At 46.3% G+C, this 21,564-nt stretch overlaps 1 protein-coding gene across 4 annotated transcripts in view; it reads left to right on the plus strand.

Moving 5' to 3' along the window:
* LOC124555676 (calcium uptake protein 3, mitochondrial) overlaps positions 1 to 21,564 on the plus strand; it is a 655,882-nt gene that overhangs the window by 556,764 nt on the left and 77,554 nt on the right. For all 4 annotated transcript variants that reach the window (XM_047129671.1, XM_047129673.1, XM_047129672.1 and 1 more), the window contains exon 3: positions 4,787 to 4,897. In XM_047129671.1, the coding sequence (XP_046985627.1) occupies positions 4,787 to 4,897 (111 nt within the window). The remainder of the gene's footprint in view (positions 1 to 4,786; positions 4,898 to 21,564) is intronic.

Here is a 21,564-nt window from a genome sequence, read left to right on the forward strand (position 1 = left end):
TTGCCATGCCATTTCCACCTGGCGCCTCAGTTAGACCAGCATTCGTGCTGGACGTGCAGACCGCGTGAGACGACGCTTCATCCAGTCCCAAACATGCTCAATGGGGGACAGATCCGGAGATCTTGCTGGCCAGGGTAGTTGACTTACACCTTCTAGAGCACGTTGGGTGGCACGGGATACATGCGGACGTGCATTGTCCTGTTGGAACAGCAAGTTCCTTTGCCGGTCTAGGAATGGTAGAACGATGGGTTCGATGACGGTTTGGATGTACCGTGCACTATTCAGTGTCCCCTCGACGATCACCAGTGGTGTACGGCCAGTGTAGGAGATCGCTCCCCACACCATGATGCCGGGTGTTGGCCCTGTGTGCCTCGGTCGTATGCAGTCCTGATTGTGGCGCTCACCTGCACGGCGCCAAACACGCATACGACCATCATTGGCACCAAGGCAGAAGCGACTCTCATCGCTGAAGACGACACGTCTCCATTCGTCCCTCCATTCAAGCCTGTCGCGACGCCACTGGAGGCGGGCTGCACGATGTTGGGGCGTGAGCGGAAGACGGCCTAACGGTGTGCGGGACCGTAGCCCAGCTTCATGGAGACGGTTGCGAATGGTCCTCGCCGATACCCCAGGAGCAACAGTGTCCCTAATTTGCTGGTCAGTGGCGGTGCGGTCCCTTACGGCACTGCGTAGGATCCTACGGTCTTGGCGTGCATCCGTGCGTCGCTGCGGTCCGGTCCCAGGTCGACGGGCACGTGCACCTTCCGCCGACCACTGGCGACAACATCGATGTACTGTGGAGACCTCACGCCCCACGTGTTGAGCAATTTCCACGCTGTCGCGGCATGCTACCAGTGTTAAAGACTGCGATGGAGCTCCGTATGCCACGGCAAACTGGCTGACACTGACGGCGGCGGTGCACAAATGCTGCGCAGCTAGCGCCATTCGACGGCCAACACCGTGGTTCCTGGTGTGTCCGCTGTGCCGTGCGTGTGATCATTGCTCGTACAGCCCTCTCGCAGTGTCCGGAGCAAGTATGGTGGGTCTGACACACCGGTGTCTATGTGTTCTTTTTTCCATTTCCAGGAGTGTATGTTCCACCTTTGTGCCTTTCTGTCTTTGCACCCTTCTCTTTAATAAGGTAACACACACAAAATCTAGCACTATAGCCATCCCGTTGTGGAGTGGGAGGTCGTCAAGTACTTGCACGATGATCGCCCCCTGACCACACAAAGCCGCACGGGGTAGCAGCGCGGCCTAAGGCATCTTGTCACGGTCCGTGCGGCTTCCCCTGTCGGAGGTTTGAGTCCTCCCTTGGGCATGGGTGCGTGTGTCGTCCTTAGCGTAAGTTAGTTTAAGTTATATTAAGCAGTGTGTAAGCTTAGGGACCGGTGACCTCAGCAGTTTGGTCTCATAAGACCTTACCACAAATTTCCAATTTTTGACCACACAACTGAAAACTCCCCATGTACGTCAGTAGGTATGTGCCCCTCGTGACTGGAGCATGGGGACTCCGAGCAATGGATTGCAGGCCAGGTGACCATTGCTGAGGATGGGTGGCACCCATGGGGAGAACCCCCATTCACAGTGGATGGCACCATGGTGGATGAGCCGCAAATGAAGCAGATGAAGTTATCCCCTGCTACTGGTCATATGGCACCAGCAGTCTATGGAATGAAAGTCCTCATTTAATGCAGAAAGATACAACCCTAAAATGTTCCCTTCCCTGGCTACACTGTGGGAGGAATGTAGGGCTTAGCAGCAAGCCAAGAAATACTCCTCCCCAGTATTCGTTTGCACAAGGGCTGATGGGGATCCCTTCTTGGCAACAAAACCCTTATTCTTTGTGGAGAACATAAAAGACAAGTTTGGGGAAGTGGCAGCCATCTCTGAAATGAAAAGTGGGTAAATTTTGATCAAAACAACATCCCCTGTCCAGGCGCGAGCGCTGCTCACCTGTAACAAGCTGGGTGACGTAGGATTTACACTTAGTCAGTCATGTACATAAGGAGCCAAATGCCGATAGGATCATTTGCCATGACATGAAACTGTATGTCCCTCCCCCCCCCCCCCCCCCCCACCCCAATATACGGTGCTTCAGGTGTTGAAATTCAGGCATATGTCTTCGCGTAGCAATGATAGCTAGCACCATCTGTAGAGATTGTGAGTCGAGAGAACTGTGTGTGAATTCTCCTTGTGCCCTCCCCCCATCTGTATCAGCTGTGGAAATTACCATTCTACCTGCTCAACAGATTGCACTTTTTCCAGAGAGAGAATAAAATACAAGAATATAAGACTCCGGACAAACTAACTTACAAGAGGCCAAGAAGCAGTTGAGCGGTCGCTCCCAGCACGTATAACAGTGTCATATGCTGCAACTACGACAACGTCGCCCCCCTTTGTCGACAGTACTCCCACCCATTACACCTCCTACAGTGGGACCTTGAGGCTGCTTGACCGTGCCTGCCCCCCTGATGGTTGGGAGCTCTTCTCTTGATGCTTGCGCCACACCTACTTTGGGATCGTTGCTGCCCACCCAGTGGGGACATTGGTCCCCACCTCCTAGCTGGAGACAAATCACCTTCCTCCAGCTTATCTCGCCTGGAAGGTGTCCCAAGGAACACTTCCTTCCAAGGTTTCTGCTGGTCTACAACTGGGCACCAGCCAGTGGCTGAATGAGCCACAGACTGCTGGTCACAAAGCTTTGCGATCATCGTCGTTACCTGAAACTGATTCAGATAAGGCCTCAGAGTCATCCAAAACCTCTAAGGAGAGGAAAGACAAGAAAAAGTCCTCCAAAAAGGAGGATATTCAGGTTTCTCTCACGCCACCAGGTCCCACCTGTTTGACTCCTGTGGCCAAGGCAGAGATTCTGGCGGCCCCCCAGTCCCCAGTTCACACCACACAACAGAACTCCGAACCTGTGTGTATTGATGCCACAACCCTCTTAACCAGTGGCAGCAGGTAACCCTAGGGCACAACCTTCTTCCTTGGTCCCTTTATGACTTCAAATTACAACATTATTCTCCAGTGGAATTGCAGCGATTTTTTTCCACCTCTTGGCTGAGCTAATACATCTTTTAAGAACTTCCTCTGCCTTCTGCATTGCCCTTCAGGAAACTTTGTTTCCAGTAACGCAGACCCTGGCCCTGCCTTGATACTGGGGATATTATAAGAATCATGCTACCTATGACTGGGTGTTCAAATGGTTCAAATGGCTCTGAGCACTATGGGACTTCTGAGGTCATCAGTCCCATAGAACTTAGAACTACTTAAACCTAACTAACCTAAGGACACCACACACATCCATGCCAGAGGTAGGATTCGAACCTGCGACCGTAACGGTCGCGCGGTTCCACATTGTAGTGCCTAAAACCGCTCAGCCACTCCGTGACTGGGTGTCAGATGGAGTTTGCGCACATGTTCTGGCCACTGTATATAACGAACTTCTACCTATTAATATACTTTTGGAACCTTTGGAGGCTATGGCTGTTTGGATAAGGGCATTTCAGCGTATTACCATCTGTAATGTGTACCTCCCTTCCGATGGTGAAGTGCCTTAGAGCATACTGCTTGCATTGGTTTCTCATCTCCCCACACCTTTACTAATCTTGAGTGATTTCAACGCCCAAAACCCTTTTTGGCGTAGAACCATGATCACTGGCCATGGAAAACACGTCGAAAACTTACTGGCACAACTTGACCTCTACCTCTTGAATATTGTGGTAAGTGGTGGGGGATACGTGTCCCTTAATGACTTGGCTTTCATGGTCTTCCAGCTGTTCCCTAGATAGGGTACTTTGCCTGCCTTTTTCCCTATGTCTCCCTTTCTTCTTTTTTGTCCCATATCTCGCCTTCGTTGACCTTTGGTTGACCTTGGGTTTTCTTTCCCTGGGTTTTGTGCGGTAGGTCATCTATGATATCCAGTCACGTAGACCGGTCTGTTCCAGGAAAATGGAACTGATGACCTAGTAGCTTGGTCCCTTTAATCATCCAACAAAGCAACCAACCAATAAAATAATTTTAAGATTGATAGGTTGCAGTGACTGTTGCCAACGTGCAGCCAGCCGCAGTTTCCATAGGACACGTGAAGTTTGGAGGTTCTAGCGCCTGGCTGTGCACTTTCAGGCTGTACTAATGCGATATCTTCCAAACAGTTACATTACATGTACCACTGCGTACTGAGTGAGAGTACACAACCAAACCTCTTCAACAACGACCCAGAAAGTTTACTGTTCTCACATCATTATTTCCACCGCCAACTAGCTTAGGAGATTCCCAGTTTCTCGAAAGCGTCATTAAAGTCCACCAAAGGTACTGTGGTGTGGATGTTTCGTGTCAAGCGCCTGTTCCACTAATTCTTGCTGACCATAACATGTAGTCACTCGAACAAGTCGTAGTCAATGAAGCATCCAGAAAGTCAGATGAAAACATCAGCAAGTAAGGTACAACGAAGGCCTATAATGAGAACTATAACCAATAGTTGGATAAACGACGTAGCGTACCACGACCAAAGCACTTCACTCAGGCCCATAACTAATAAACAACCGCTTAAAAATAAATGTTCTTTAACAAAAGTTGACTCTTCGTGTGTCACCAGCATGCATCTAAGTTTGCAGATGACCTCCTATAATTTCACAGTTTCTGGAAAAGGGACTTAACTGCTGAGCTTGTCACGTTAGTTTTACACTGAGTAAACCAAAGGATAAAAATATAATTAGAATTGACATCTGTAATCATTGTGACTGTTGGCTATTTTCTGACTTCCCTCTTATTCGCGTTACAGCACGACTTAAACGAAGAATGCTGACTGATAAAGACCTGGAGAACATTCGAGATAAGACTCCTGCCCTTCGCCAAGGATCTTCTCAGATGTTTCGGACATTGCGTGACAAAGGTAAGAATTCACTGATTATAGCTTACTCACTTTATTTACGTTTCCACTTGCTGCTTACTACGGGTTGCAGAAATTACAGAATTTCTTGGAAATAACAGCGTAAAATAAAATCATTCAGCAAACGTCTCGCCTAAAATATTCTCTAGTGTATTTATTTGCGAGTCGAGACAATCGAGGAATGTGTCTTTAAACTTCCAATTTGTTCACCTATCTAGATATTTCTATGTGATCTATATAGGCAGCGCACTATATGTTGTTGTTTTAAATATGTTTTTGAACACATTTTATAAAAACCTTTGGTAAAGTAATGGCAGAGATAGTTATTTTTTTTTTTTTGTATTTTCGAACTGATGTATTCAGTGATGTATTACGAGCCGACATTGTCGAAATTGAAGACAGCATTTAAAATAAAACTGCTTATCAAGACGAGTTAACGTGTTTATCCACTGTAGGGAACCGACTCTCCAATGTAGAGGAGACTAGCTAGCGATGGATTAAACCTAACTGCTTGCAATGGAATGTGATTTTAATCGCATAATGGGAACCAGCTGCAAACACCGTGCGGCATAAAAATATGATTAGAATTGACGTGTGTAATTATTGTGACTGTTTGGTAATTTTTTCCTTAATTTTTGCTATGCTACACAAGCACGCGGTAAGATAAATTCACTGGTGCACCTTACAATGTGATAACTTACATTACGTTGTCACGGGCCACGTGGTAAAAATATGAGGCCGTGTATATCGCCACCGTCATATATCTAACGGAGTAAGTTGATTGTGTACGGTTATCTTAAACTCTTTGGTCAGCTTCATTCTAAGATTAAACAGCAAGACGTATTATCTCTTCTTGAGCGAGCTACTCAACCGAATAGTAGCGGCTTCGCTCAAGAATACCATCATAACGACCGGGAGAGCGGTGTGCTGAACCCACGCCCATCCTATCCGCATCCTCCCCTGAGGATGACACGGCGGTCGGATGGTCCCGGTAGGCCACTCGTGGCCTGAAAGACGGAGTGAGTGAGCGAGTCAAAGCCCTGTCGATATGCGCGTTGGTTTAAACTATTTCATGAAGCCTAATATGTTGCAGTTGTTGTGGCCTTCAGTCCAGAGACTGGTTTGATGCAGCTCTCCATGCTACTCTATCCTGTGCAATCATCTTCATCTCAAAGTACCTATTGCAACCTACTTCCTTCTGAATCTACTTAGTGTATTATCTCTTGGTCTCCCTCTACGATTTTTACCCTCCACTCCACTCTGCCCTCCAATACTAAACTGGTGTCCCTTGATGCCTCAGAACATGTCCTGCCAACCTATCCCTTCTTCTAGTCGAGTTGTGCCACAAATTCCTCTTCTCCCCAATTCTATTCGGTACCTCCTCATTAGTTACGTGATCTACCCATCTAATCTTCAGCATTCTTCTGTAGCATTTCAAAAGCATCTATTCTCTTCTTGTCTAAACTATTTATCGTCCATGTTTCACTTCCATGAAAGGCTACACTCCGCTTAAATACTTTCCGAAAAGACTTCCTGACACTTAAATCTATACTCGGAGGAGGAGATTAGTGTTTAACGTCCCGTCGACAACGAGGTCATTAGAGACGGAGCACACTCGGGTGAGAGGGAAGGATGGGGAAGGAAATCGGCCGTGCCCTTTCAAAGGAATCATCCCGGCATTTGCCTGAAGCGATTTAGGGAAATCACGGAAAACCTAAATCAGGATGGCCGGAGACGGGATTGAGCCGTCGTCCTCCCGAATGCGAGTCCAGTGTGCTAACCACTGCGCAAATCTATACTCGATGTTAACAAATTCAGTTATTTTGCTCCCCAAATAGCAAACCTCATCTATTACTTTAAGTATCTCAGTTCCTAATCTAATTCCCTCAGCATCACCCGATTTAACTCGACTACATTCCATTATCCTCGTTTTGCTTTTATTGATGTTCATCTTATATCCTCCTTTCAAGAAACTGTCCATTCCGTTCAACTGCTCTTCCAGGTCCTTTGCTGTCTCTGACAGAATTACAAAGTTTTTATTTCTTCTCCATGAATTTTAATTCCTACTCCAAATTTTTCTTTTGTTTCCTTTACTGCTTCTTCAACATACAGATTGAATAACGTTGGGGATAGGCTACAACCCTGTCTCACTTCCTTCCCAACCTCTGCTTCCCTTTCATGCCCCTCGACTCTTATAACTGCCGTCTGGTTTCTGTGTAAATTGTAAATAGCCTTTCGCTCCCTGTATTTGACCCCTGCCACCTTCAGAATTTGAGGATATTCCAGTCAAGATTGTTAAAAGCTTTCTCTCAAGTCTACAAATGCCAGAAATGTAGGTTTCCCTTTTCTTAATCTATCTTCTAAGATAAGACGTTTCGTCAGTATTGCATCACGTGTTGCAACATTCCTACGGAATCCGAACTGATTTTCTCCGAGGTCGGCTTTTGCCAGTTTTTTCCATTCGTCTGTAAAGAATTCGTGTTAGTATTTTGCAGCAGTGACTTATTAATCTGATAGTTCGGTAATTTTCACATCTGTCAACACCTGCTTTCTTTGGGATTGGAATTATTGTATTCTTCTTGAACTCTGAGGGTATTTCGCCTGTCTCATACATCTTGCTCACCAGATGGTAAAGTTTTGTCAGGGCTGGCTCTCCCAAGGCTGTCAGTAGTTCTAATGGAATATTGTTTACACCTGGGGCCTTGTTTCGTCTTAGGTCTTTCAGTGCTCTGTCAAACTCTTCACACAGTATTACATCTCCCATTTCATCTTCATCATCTTCCATTTCCATAATATAGCCCTCGAGTACATCGCCCCTATAAAGACCCTCTATATGCTCCTTCCACCTTTCTGCTTTCCCTTCTTTGCATAGTACTGGTTTGCCATCTGAGCTCTTGGTATTCATACAAGTGGTTCTCTTTTCTCCAAAGGTCTCTTTAATTTTCCTGTAGGCAGTATCTATCTTATCCCTAGTGATACATGCCTCTACGTCCTTACATTTATCCTCTAGCCATCCCTGCTTAGCCATTTTGCACTTCCTGTCGATCTCATTTCTGAGACGTTTGTATTCCTTTTTGCCTGCTTCATTTACTGCATTTTTATATTTTCTCCTTTCATCAGTTAAATTCAGTATCTCTTCTGTTACGCAAGGATTTCTACTAGTCCTCGTCGTTTTACCTACTTGATCCTCTGCTGCCTTCACTATTTCATCTCTCAAAGCTATCCATTCTTCTTCTACTGTGTTTCATTCCCCCGTTCTTGTCAATCGTTCCCTAATGCTATGTCTGAAACTCTCTAAAACCTCAGGTTCCCTCAGTTTATCCAGGTCCCATCTCCTTAAATTCCTACATTTTTGCAGTTTATTCAGTTTTAGTCTACAGTTCATAGCCAATAAATTGTTGTCAGAGTCCACATCTGCCCCTGGAAATGTCTTACAATGTAAAACCTGGTTCCTAAATCTCTGTCTTACCATTATTTAATTTATCTGTAATCTTCCAGTGTCTCCAGGCCTCTTCCACGTATGCAACCTTCTTTCATGATTCTTAAACCAAGTGTTAGCCATGATTAAGTTATGCTCTGTGCAAAATTCTACCAGGCGAAGCCTAATATAAAATAACGTGTTACAAAAACTCTGGTATCATTAAACTGTGCCAAAATGTCAGCCGCTTTCTCGAGCGCTCTCACACACAAGTCTAAAAAACATACGTGGTTATTCATAGTAAAATTACAAATCAGAACTATAATGGGCAATTTTACGGGCGTTAATACACGTATGTCATGTCTTAACAGGTTATTAAAGCTGTTGCAGCTAATCTATAGTAACGTAGATGAAACGTACAATTCAGACATAGTGACACTTTTCTTCTTAAGCTTACAGCTATTAAAGCGCAATATATGGAGAAAAGGTACATATTTATTTTTGACGTAGATATTTGGTAAATATACGTATATGGAGGTAACAAATTTCAAGTTGCATGGAACTTTCGTATTATTTCTTTCAGGTTGTATACAGTGGATATGCGACGCTTGTTACTCTGCCTGCCCCATGTATGTTCTTGACACTTGCAGTCCAGTAGCAAATAGATAAAGCGTTCCATCTACATCTACATTTATACTCCGCAAGCCACCCAACGGTGTGTGGCGGAGGGCACTTTACGTGCCACTGTCATTACCTCCCTTTCCTGTTCCAGTCGCGTATGGTTCGCGGGAAGAACGACTGTCTGAAAGCCTCCGTGCGCGCTCTAATCTCTCTAATTTTACATTCGTGATCTCCTCGGGATGGTATAAGTAGGGGGAAGCAATATATTCGATACCTCATCCAGAAACGCACCCTCTCGAAACCTGGCGAGCAAGCTACACCACGATGCAGAGCGCCTCTCTTGCAGAGTCTGCCACTTGAGTTTGCTAAACATCTCCGTAACGCTATCACGCTTACCAAATAACCCTGTGACTAAACGCGCCGCTCTTCTTTGGATCTTCTCTTTCTCCTCCGTCAAACCGATCTGGTACGGATCCCACACTGATGAGCAATACTCAAGTATAGGTCGAACGAATGTTTTGTAAGCCACCTCCTTTGTTGATGGACTACATTTTCTAAGCACTCTCCCAATGAATCTCAACCTGGTACCCGCCTTACCAACAATTAATTTTATATGATCATTCCACTTCAAATCGTTCCGCACGCATACTCCCAGATATTTTACAGGAGTAACTGCTACCAGTGTTTGTTCCGCTATCATATAATCATACAATAAAAGATCCTTCTTTCTATGTATTCGCAATACATTACATTTGTCTATGTTAAGGGTCAGTTGCCACTCCCTGCACCAAGTGCCTATCCGCTGCAGATCGTCCTGCATTTCGCTACAATTTTCTAATGCTGCAACTTCTGTGTATACTACAGCATCATCCGCGAAAAGCCGCATGGAACTTCCGACACTATCTACTAGGTCATTTATATATATTGTGAAAAGCAATGGTCCCATAACACTCCCCTGTGGCACGCCAGAGGTTACTTTAACGTCTGTAGACGTCTCTCCATTGATAACAACATGCTGTGTTCCGTTTGCTAAAAACTCTTCAATCCAGCCACACAGCTGGTCTGATATTCTGTAGGCTCTTACTTTGTTTATCAGACGACAGTGCGGAACTGTATCGAACGCCTTCCGGAAGTCAGGAAAAATAGCATCTACCTGGGAGCCTGTATCTAATATTTTCTGGGTCTCATGAACAAATAAAGCGAGTTGGGTCTCACACGATCGCTGTTTCCGGAATCCATGTTGATTCCTACATAGTAGATTCTGGGTTTCCAAAAACGACATGGTACTCGAGCAAAAAACATGTTCTAAAATTCTACAACAGATCGACGTCAGAGATATAGGTCTATAGTTTTGCGCATCTGCTCGACGACCCTTCTTGAAGACTGGGACTACCTGTTCTCTTTTCCAATCATTTGGAACCTTCCGTTCCTCTAGAGACTTGCATGTCATGCACTTTTACACGCTGACAGTATTTCGCGGTCATAATCATTGTCCTACACTGAGCCATAATGGAAGCTAACGGTGCCAGTATGTGTAACCGCCATCACATTGTAAACATAATGAATCACATCCGAAAGTAATTCTAGAGAATGGCGGTTTCGACCTTGTCGGTGCTACCATGACTCTTTTGTGCTTGCCACATTAACGCCAGTTAAAATGGTAATTACAGTTTTTTTTACTGTGTCAAAATAGTGGTTAATCTTAGGTACGTGTCCTCACGCCCGTAAAAGCGGCGTTTCATTACCACTTGTGTGATGTTATCGCTGCCAACATGAATGGTCAATTGCCGTCTTGCTTGAATGCGAAAGTTTCAGGTATCGTAATTTTAAATATCTTACTTTTTTTTTGCCATTTTAACGTACTGTAATCTTCCTACGACTAATGTCGCGATGTCCGACTTCTGCAATCATATACATTTAGTTGCAGGTGCTTTTAAATAATTTTAATGTGCTTTTAGAAATACGACATGCGGAAGTCAACGTTTGGAGAAACGGCAATTTTAATTCCGTTGTATGTTAATTTAAAAGGTGTTTCTAACCAGTTATGAATCTTAGAATGTGTTCATCCCTGTAAAAACAGCGACTCTTCACCGTCTTTATGACGTCAGCAGAGCCATCATTAATTATCTTACTAATTCCCATTGGTGTAAATACGAAAGTTCCATTCAATATGAAATTTGTTGCCTTCATGAGTACACACAAATTTCAGTGATTAACATTGCATGAAACAGGCTAACGTAAGCCATTGAAAATGTAAAAAGCTGGGGCATTAATAACCGGTATAACCGCCAGAATGTTGATTGCATGCTTGCAAACGTGCATGCATAGTGTTGTGCAGTTACTGCATGTCAGTATGGGCGATGGAATTACACGTCTGTTGCACTTGGTCGGTCAGTACAGGGACGGCTAATGCTGGTTGTGAATGATGCTGCAGTTATCGTCTGATAATGTTACTTATGTGCTAGATTGGAAACAGATCTCGTGAACGAGCAGGCCAAGGCAATATTTCGACACTCTATAGAGCATGTTGGGTTACGACAGCGGAATGTGGGCGAGCGTTATCCTGTTGGAAAACATCCCACGGAATGCTTTTTATGAATGGCAGCACAAGAAGTCGAGTCACCGGTTTGACGTACGATTAAGCTGTCAGGGTGCGTGGCATAACCACGAGGGTGCTTTTGCTGTCACACGAAATTGCATCCCAGACCATAACTCCAGTTGTAGGTCCAGGGTGTCTAACATGCAGACAGGTTGAGGTTTTTCACTCTGCAGCGGAGTGTGCGCTGATATGAAACTTCCTGGCAGATTAAAACTGTGTGCCCGACCGAGACTCGAACTCGGGACCTTTACCTTTCGCGGGCAAGTGCTCTACCATCTGAGCTACCGAAGCAGGAGAGCTTCTGTAAAGTTTGGAACGTAGGAGACGAGATAGTGGCAGAAGTAAAGCTGTGAGGACCGGGCGTGAGTCGTACTTCGGTAGCTCAGATGGTAGAGCACTTGCCCGCGAATGGCAATGGTCCCGAGTTCGAGTCTCGGTCGGGCACACAGATTTAATCTGCCAGGAAGTTTCATGCAGACAGGTTGGTTGCAGTTCCTCAACTGGCCTCCTCCTAACCAATACATGGCCATCACTGGCACTGAGGCAGATCCGGCTTTCACCAGAAACACAACAGACCTCGACCCTGTCCTCCAATGAGATCTCACTTGACACCACTGAAGCCGCAAATGGCTACAAGGCGTCTGGCTCGGAGCTGTCCTTGAGGTAACCCATTTGCAACAGTTCTTTGTGTCACTGTGGTGCCAACTGCTGCTCAACTTGCTGCTGCAGGTGCAATACAATTTGCCATAGCCATACACCGAACACGATAGTCTTTCCTATCGATAGTGCCACGTGGCCGTCTGGAGCCCGGTCTTCTTGCAACCGTACTTTCTCGTGACCACCACTTTCAGCACTCACATACAGTGGCTACATTCCTGCCAAGTTTCCTGCAGTATCACAGAACGAACATCCATCTTCTCATAGCCTTTATTACACGACATCGTTCAAACTCAGTGAAGTGTTACTAATAATGGCGTCTTTGTCGCTTTAAAGACATTCTTGACTAATAGTAGGTCATCACGCCCAATCTCAAAGGTAACTAGCGCTCACTACCGCTACAGTGTGTATTTAGAGCAAACCTGATATGTGACTGGCGCGAAATTTGAATAGATATTATCGTTCATATGTGGAAACACACCTACCTACCTACCTACCTACCTACCTACCTACCTACCTACTTTCGTTTATGTCCCACAATTCATTCGTGCCCCCCAGGGGGTCTACAATTCTTTTGTGGATACGTGCGTGGCGAGCACGGGGTCCCGAGCTTGTGCAGTTCTCCTTCCTTTTCGGGCTGCCCTAGCCCCCTTCCCCATCCCTCCTCGTCCCCAATCCTCCCCCCCCCCCCCCCCGCCCTTACCTCCCCTTCACACTCCCTCTTCTTGGGAGTAATGTATCGAGCCTTCGTCTGGAGACGGACGTTTGAAAACTCCAGGATCCTGTTTCCTTTGTTTTTCTCCATCCTCACGCTTTCTTCCTCTATTGGTCTTTCCGTACGTTCACTCTTCTTGCTTTCATGCCCTTACTTCCATCTCTGCCTCATTCTCCTTGCCCTGTTCTCCTTGTCTACTTTCCCGCTTCAGCGTTTGAGATTCTTTCTTCTATCCCTCTATCCCTCTCTCTCTTTCCTCTCTTCTATCCTCCCTGTGCGTGTCTGGAGGCCGACACAGGCGTTCGCACGCGTAGCCGGTGACGGGGTAACGCGTATTTCCCCGCCCTGGGTAGACAAGTAAGGCACGCACGTTCCCCCTAGTAAAGGCCAGGCCTAGGGAGGGATGATTGCCTGAGCTGTTACCTTCCGAACGTGCCGATTGGTCCCTCCGTCCGTTTCATGGGAGGTGTGACCTGAGGTGTGAACAATCACGTAAGGCGGGAGTGCCCTCTGAGAGGGGCCCCCACAAGAAAGGAGCGCGCCATCGGAGACGCTGGCAATCATGGGCGATTCATCTGCAATGGATTTCTCTTCTTCTTCTTCTTCTTCTTCTTCTTCTTCTTCTTCCCTGTCTTCTGCCCAAAAAAGAAAGCTAGATGAAACTCTCGTTCCGAAAATTCTACCACCAGCACCGAAGTTTTTTGTTGTCACAAGATCTCATGGTCACGATTTCTCAACAGTCAACCCTTTCGTCATTCAGAAGGGTGTAGATGCTATTGCAGGACCAGTGAAATCTTGCACTCGGTTGGCAACGGTACCTTGCTGTTGGAGACAGAGAGCGCGTTCCAGGCCCAAAAATTACTTCGAGCCCCTCTCTTACACACATTCCCTGTACGGGTGGAGGCCCACCACACCTTGAATTCGTTGCGTGGCGTGGTGTATACCAGGTCACTCGACAGACTAACTGATGAGGAGATTCTGTCTTTCCTCTCTGATCAGGGAGTGGCGGCCGTCCATTGGGTCGTGAAAAGGGTCGACAAGGACCTCATACCGACCCGAACCATATTCCTGACATTCGACAATGTGCAACTGCCTTCACGAATTAAAGCGGGTTATGAGATCATTTCTGTTCGGCCGTATGTACCCAGCCCTACAAGGTGTTACCAATGTCAGCGGTTTAACTATACACGGCAGTCTTGTTCGAGAGCGGCTAAATGCGTTACCTGTGGCAGGGACACCCATGAGGGTGGCTGTCCACCTCCGTCCCCTCGTTACATTAACTGTATGGGCGACCATGCTGCCTCCTCTCGCGACTGCCCCGTCTACAAAGATCAGAAAAGTATACAGGAAAGTCGAGTGAAAGAGGAGGTGTCGACCTCGGCTGCTTGCAAGTTATTCAATCGCAGTAAGCCCACTGTGCTTCCGGCGGGTAAATACAGTACCGTTCTCGCCTCTCCTCGGCCTACCAGGGAGGTAGCTACACAGACATGCGATCTAACATTTAGCGATTCGGTCGTCAGATCGGCCAGTGCTAAGATCGCCCTCTTCCTCCCACCAACCCTAAGGCTCAAACATGATCATTGCTACTGCTAAGACGAGGACCTCTAAATCAGATGCTCGGACCTTCAAAAAAGAGCCGACACGCGTCGATTTCTTGCGTACACAAACATCACAGCCATCAACTATTCTTTCGACAAAACGTAATTCTTCAAAGAAGACTCATAGCAAAAAGAGTTCTCCATCTCCGCCGAGGCGCGTTTCTTCTCCTGCGCCACCCATCGGTTGCCGTCCCCGGCCATCTTCAGTTTCGCCAGGCCGCACCGCTGGTAGCCGATCATCTGGCCTTTCACGGGCGGAGGAAGCTGCCCCTCCTCACCAGCTCAGGAAGGTGGCAGACGCAACTGTTGAGTTGATGGACCATGACTCACCATCTATCGATCGCAGCAGCAGTGCTCCCTCGAAGCCAGGCCCTCAGCGGCCATCGAGGCGACCCTTTCATGTTTCTACTTTTTCTTTTCGTTTTCCTAATGGCACTTCTTCAATGGAATATTTGCGGCATTCGGTCCAACCGAGAGGAACTAAAATTGCTCCTTCGAATGCACTGCCCGCTTGTCGTAGGTCTCCAAGAAACGAAGTTACGCCCCTGCGATCGTATTCACCTGGCACACTATACCTCCGTGCGTTTTGACCTACTCCCTGTGGCAGGTATTCCGGCTCATGGAGGGGTCATGTTGCTGGTTCGGGATGATGTCTACTACGATCCAATCACATTGCACACAGATCTGTAGGCAGTTGCCGTCCGAATTACTCTCCCCACATTCACATTTTCCATTTGTACTGTTTACACTCCATCATCGTCTGCCTTTACTAGGGCAGACATGATACAACTGATTGATCAGCTTCCTACACCATTTTTGTTGATTGGAGGCTTTAATGCCCACCATCCCCTTTGGGGCTCTCCAGCATCCTGCCCGAGAGGCTCCCTCTTTGCAGACCTTTTCAACCACCTCAATCTAGTCTGCTTAAATACCGGTGCACCTACCTTCCTTTCGGACGCAACGCATACCTATTCCCACTTGGACCTCTCAATATCCACTATCCAACTTGCACGTCGGTTCGAGTGGTATGCTCTGTCTGACACATACTCGAGCGACCATTTCCCTTGCGTAATCCATCTCCTACATCACACCCCTTCTCCACGTTCCACTAGCTGGAACATCTCCAAAGCCGACTGGCGGCTTTTCACCTCCCTGGCGACCTTCCATGATCAAAACTTCTCCAGCTACGATAGTCATGTCGCATACCTCACGGACGTTATTCTCACTGATGCTGAATATTCCATCCCTCGTACTTCCTCTTCTCCACGTCGAGTCCCAGTCCCCTGGTGGACTACAGCATGCAGCGACGCTATTCGTGCTCGGCGACGTGCTTTACGCACCTTCCAACGCCACCCTACGATGGCGAACTGTATCAGTTACAACCGACTCCGTGCACAATGTCGTCGTGTTGTCAAAGAAAGCAAAAAGGCTTGCTGTGTGGCTTTCACCAGCTCATTCAACAGTTTTACCCCTCCTTCGGTTGTCTGGGATGGCCTACGCGGACTATCTGGCACCAAGGTCCACTCTCCGATTTCTGGCCTGACTATAGCGAATGAAGTCCTTGTGGATCCTGAGGATGTCTCAAATGCCTTCGGCCGCTTTTTCGCGGAGGATTCGAGCTCTGCCCATTACCACCCTGCCTTCCTCCCCCGAAACCAAGCAGAGGAGGCACGGCCACCTTCTTTCCAGTCTTTGAATCGTGAAAGTTACAATGCCACCTTCACCGTGCAATTCAGATGCTGAAGAACCTTTCTCCTGCAGGTAAAGGCTTTCTTCTTCACGCCTATAATTGCATCTGGACTGAAGGTCATGTTCCCACACGCTGGCGTGAAGCAATTGTTGTTCTCATACCCAAACCAGGAAAGGACAAACACCTTCCTTCCAGTTATCGCCCCATCTCCCTTACCAGTCTGCAAGGTGATGGAGTGCATGGTAAATTCTCGATTGGTTTGGCTCCTTGAATCTCGACGCCTCCTTGCCAAAGTCCAATGTGGCTTTCGTAGGCGCCGCTCTGCTGTTGACTACCTAGTTACCTTGTCGACCTTCATTATGAACAACTTTTTGCGTATGCGCCAGACGGTGACTGTGTTTTTCGATTTGGAGAAGGTTTACGACACCTGTTGGAGGGCGGGCATTCTCCGCACCATGCACACTTGGGGCCTTCGCGGTCGCCTCCCTCTTTTTATTAATGCATTTTTAATGGATCGAATGTTCAGGGTACGCGTAGGTTCTGTTTTGTCAGATGCCTTTCGCCAGGAGAATGGGGTGCCCCAGGGCTCCGTTTTGAGCGTGGCCCTTTTTGCCATAGGTATCAATCCAATAATGGATTGCCTTCCAGCTGACGCTTCAGGCTCCCTTTTCGTGGACGACTTTACAATCTACTGCAGCGCTCAGACAACATGTCTCCTGGAGCGCTGTCTTCAGCGTTGTCTAGACCGTCTGTATTCCTGGAGTGTCGCTAACGGTTTGCGTTTTTCTGGTGAGAAAACTGTCTGTATGAACTTCTGGCGTTACAAACAGTTTCTAGTCCCGTTGCTCTCCCATTCGTGGAGACAACGAAATTTTTAGGTCTTACATTTGACAGGCAGCTTTGATGGTCTTCACGTGTGTCTTACTTGGCTGCTCGTTGTACCCGTTCCCTAAATGTCCTACGTGTTCTCAGCGGTACGTCATGGGGAGCAGATCGAATGGTCCTACTTCGCTTATGTCGGGTCATTGTCCGATCAAAGCTGGATTATGGGAGCTTTGTCTACTCTTCTGCCCGGCCGTTCATGTTACGCCGTCTAAACTCTATCCACCATCGGGGATTACGTCTGGCTACTGGAACATTCTACACCAGCTCCGTTGAGAGTCTGTATGTCGAAGCTGCCGAACTACCGCGAAACTACCGGCGCGATATGTTGTTTTGTCGGTACGCCTGCCGGCTGACGTCAATGCCCGCCCACCCGTGATATTTCTCCTTCTTTGACGATTCCCTCGACCGCCAATACGGGCTGTATGTCTCTGCCCTGTCACCTCCTGGAGTTCGCTTTCGTTACCTGCTTCAGCAACTTGATTTTACCCTCCCTACGACTTTTCGAGTGGGTGAAAGCCCGAAGCCACCTTGGCTCCAGGCTCAGGTTCGCGTTCACCTTGAACTCAGCTCGCTCCCAAAGGAGAGGACCGCGGATTCGATATACCGCTCGAGGTTTGTCGAACTTCGTTCGAGGCTCGCTAATAACGTCTTTATTTACACAGATAGCTCCAAGACTACTGCTAGCGTCGGATGTGGCTTTGTCGTTGGGGATGATACCTTTCAATACCGGCTCCTTGACCAGTGTTCAAGCTTTACAGATGAGCTTTTTGCTGTCTATCAGGCTGTTCAGTATATCCGCCGCCATCGTCATTCTTCCTATGCCATCTGCTCTGATTCTTTGAGCGCCATTCAGAGTCTCTGTGACCCATATTCGGACCACCCTCTCGTGCAACGAATTCAACGATCCCTTCAGTCGCTAGCTGATACCGGCGCTCGTGTCCTTCTTTTGTGGATTCCTGGCCACGTTGGTGTGCCTGGGAACGAAGCTGCTGATGCTGCGGCTAATGCTGCTGTCCTCCTGCCTCGGACAGCTGATGTTAGTGGGGTTCTTTGTCGGCGCGTTTCATCATTTTGGCATGAAGCTTGGTCCTCTCTCCATGAAAATAAGCTTAGGGCCATCAAACCGATCCCGACGGCTTGGACGATCTCCTCACGCCCTTCCCGGCGAGAGGAGGTCATTTTGGCCAGGTTGCGGATTGGGCATTGCCGATTTAGCCACCGCTACCTGTTGTCCGCTCACCCCCGCCCCGCAGTGCCCCTGTGGTCATCCATCGACGGTGCGCCATGTTTTATTGTCCTGCCCCCGTTTTATTCACTCTAGTGTTGTCCTGTGTCTGCCGTCTACCTTACAAGAACTTTTAGCTGATGATGCTCGAGCAGCTGCTCGTGTCCTTAGTTTTATTACATTTACGGACTTGTCCAAAAACATCGAACCCTTTCAATTTGTTTCTCTGCGTCTTTGTAAATACTTTCTGGTGTTTCCCCCTTGCGTTTTTTCTACGCTATTAGTGCACTAACGTTACTGGTCGCTAATGACCTTAGTAATTGCGCGCCATAAAAAAAAAAACATTCGTGGTAGTGCGATTTTTTTCCATCAGTGTAGTTTTTTATTTATTTTATTTTACACGTCTAGTTCCGTAGGACCAAAATGAGGAGCAAATCTCCAAAGTCAAGGAACGTGTCAGTACATGATAGCACAACATAAAACTAATAACAGATAAAATAAAATGTTTACGAAGCCAAAAAAAAGACAATCTATAAGTTTATATAAACGCAGTCAGCAATATAACACAGGAATCAGCTTAATTTTCAAGAAATTCCTCGACAGAATACAATGAGAGACCCATGAGGAAACTCTTCAGTTTCGATTTGAAAGCGTGCGACTTACTGCTAAGATTTTTGAATTCTTGTGGTAGCTTATTGAAAATGGATGCAGCAGTATACTGCACACCTTCCTGCACAAGAGTCAAGGAAGTGCGATCCAAATGCAGATTGGATTTCTGCCTGGTATTAAATGAGTCAGCCAACGGCCTTGCGCAGTGGTAAGACGGGTTCCCTTCAGATCACCGAATTTAAGCGCTGTCGGGTTGGGCTAGCACTTGGATGGGCGCCGGCCGCTGTGGCCGAGCGGTTCTAGGCGCTTCAGTCCGGCACCGCTCTGCTGCTACGGTCGCGGGTTCGAATCCTGCTTCGGACATGGATATGTGTGATGTCCTTAGGTTAGTTAGATTTAAGTAGTTGTAAGTCTAGGGGACTGATGACCTCAGATGTTAAGTCCCATAGCACTTAGAGCCATTTGAACCATTTGAACTTGGATGGGTGACCGGTCTTCCGAGCGCTGTTGGCAAGCCGGGTGCACTCAGCCCTTGTGAGTCAAACTGAGGAGCTACTTGACGGAGAAGTAGCGGCTCCGGTCACGAAAACTGACTACTTGCTGTGAGAGCGGTGTGCTGACCACATGTCCCTCCGTATACGCATCCAGTGACGCCCCTGGGCTGAGAGGATGACACGGCATCCGGTCGGTACCGTTGGGCCTTCCAAGGCCTGTTCGAAGGGAGTTTTAGTTTTTAGTTTAATAAATGAGTGAAAGCTGCTAATTCTTGGAAATAAGCTGATATTGTTAACAAGAAACGACAGTAAAGAATACATATATTGAGAGGCCAATGTCAGAGTACCCAGACTAATGAACAGGGGTCGGCAAGAGATTCCTGAATTTACACCACTTACTTCCCGAACGGCCCGCTTCTGAGCCAAAAATATCCTTTGAGAATGGGAAGAGTTACCCCAAAATATAGTACCATACGTCACAAGCGAATGAAAATAAGCAAAGTACCTGTAGACTACATTTCGTGTCAAACTATCACTTACTTCAAATACCGTTCGAATAGTAAAAATGACAGCATTAAGTCTTTAAACAAGATCCTGAACATGAGCTTTCCACGACAGTTTACTATCTATCTGAACACTTCGAAATTTGAACTGTTCAGTTTCACTAATAATATGCCCATTCTGTGGAATTAAAACATGGGGTTTTGTTGAATTGTGTGTTAGAAACTATAAAAACTGAGTCTTACTGTGATTTAGCGTTAGTTTATTTTCTACAAGCCATGAACCTATCTCCGGAACTGCACTATTTGAAACAGTGCCAATTTCGCACACAACATCCTTTACTACCAAGCTAGTGTAATCAGCAAACAGAAATATTGTAGAATTACCTGTAAGACTAGGGGGCATATCATTTATATAAATAAAGAACAGTAGTGGCCCCAGCACCAATTTCTGGTGCCCCATTCAGACTCCACATCACAGCCATTCTCAACACTCTAAATAATGACCTTTTTGCTGTCGTTAAAGTAAGAGATGAACCAATTGTGTTCCAAAATGGTCCAACTTCTGGAGCAATATTTTGTGATCAGCACAATCAGAACCCTTAGTTAAATCAAAAAAGATGCCTAGGGTTCGAAACAATGTGTTTAATCCATCCAGTACCTCACAGAGAAAAGAGAATACAGCATTTTCAGTTAAACCACTTCTAAAACCGAACTGTAGATTTAATTGTAAATTATGTGAAATAAAATTATCGATTATCCTAACATACACAGCCTTTTCAATAACTTTTGTAAACACTGATGGCACAGAAATAGGTCTAAAATTATCTACATTATCCCTTTCTCCCCTTTTTTATAAAGCATCTTTACTACTGAGTACGTGATCGTTCAGGAAACTGCCCATTCTTAAAGGACAAATTACAAATATGGCTAAGTACAGGGCTAACATGTGCAGCACAGTACTTTAATATTCTGCTAGGCACTCCATCCATGAGAATCCTTAATATTCAGTGATTTAATTATTGACTCAATCTTCCCCTTGACGCTATCACAATCTGGAAAAGGCATTTGCCAAGAGAATTATATGGTTCCCTGTAGAAACTAAATTTTTAGTTAATTCACCAGAAATGCTCAGAAAATGATTGCTAAATACTGTACATATATCTGATTTATTAATAACAGAAATGTTTTTACTGCAAACTGACTTTATATCGTCGACCATGTGCTGCTGACCAGACACTTCCTTCACGAATGACCATATGTTTTTAATTTTATCCTATGAATTAGTTATTCTATTTACGTCACTCTTTGCCTTTCTAATAACATTTTAAGCACCTTACAATACTGTTTGTAATGGGCCGCTGTAGCTTGATTGTGACTACTTCTAACATTTTGATATAATTCCCACTTTGCTCTACATGATATCCTTGTCCCATTAGTCAGCTACCCAGGCTGCCTTTTAATGCTAGTGCCCTGTTTAGAACGTTGTAATGGAAAGCAACTTTCACAGAGCGTGAGAAATGTGTTAAGGAAAGCAATTTTTTTTTTCATCTATGTTATCGGCACTATAAACATCCTGCCATTCTTTTTCCTTAACGAGGTTTAAAAAACTCTCTATTGCCGTTGGAATAGCTTTTGTACATAATTTGTAATTATATA

The sequence above is a fragment of the Schistocerca americana genome, chromosome X (assembly GCF_021461395.2).
Source record: "Schistocerca americana isolate TAMUIC-IGC-003095 chromosome X, iqSchAmer2.1, whole genome shotgun sequence".
Classification (NCBI taxonomy): Eukaryota; Metazoa; Arthropoda; class Insecta; order Orthoptera; family Acrididae; genus Schistocerca; species Schistocerca americana.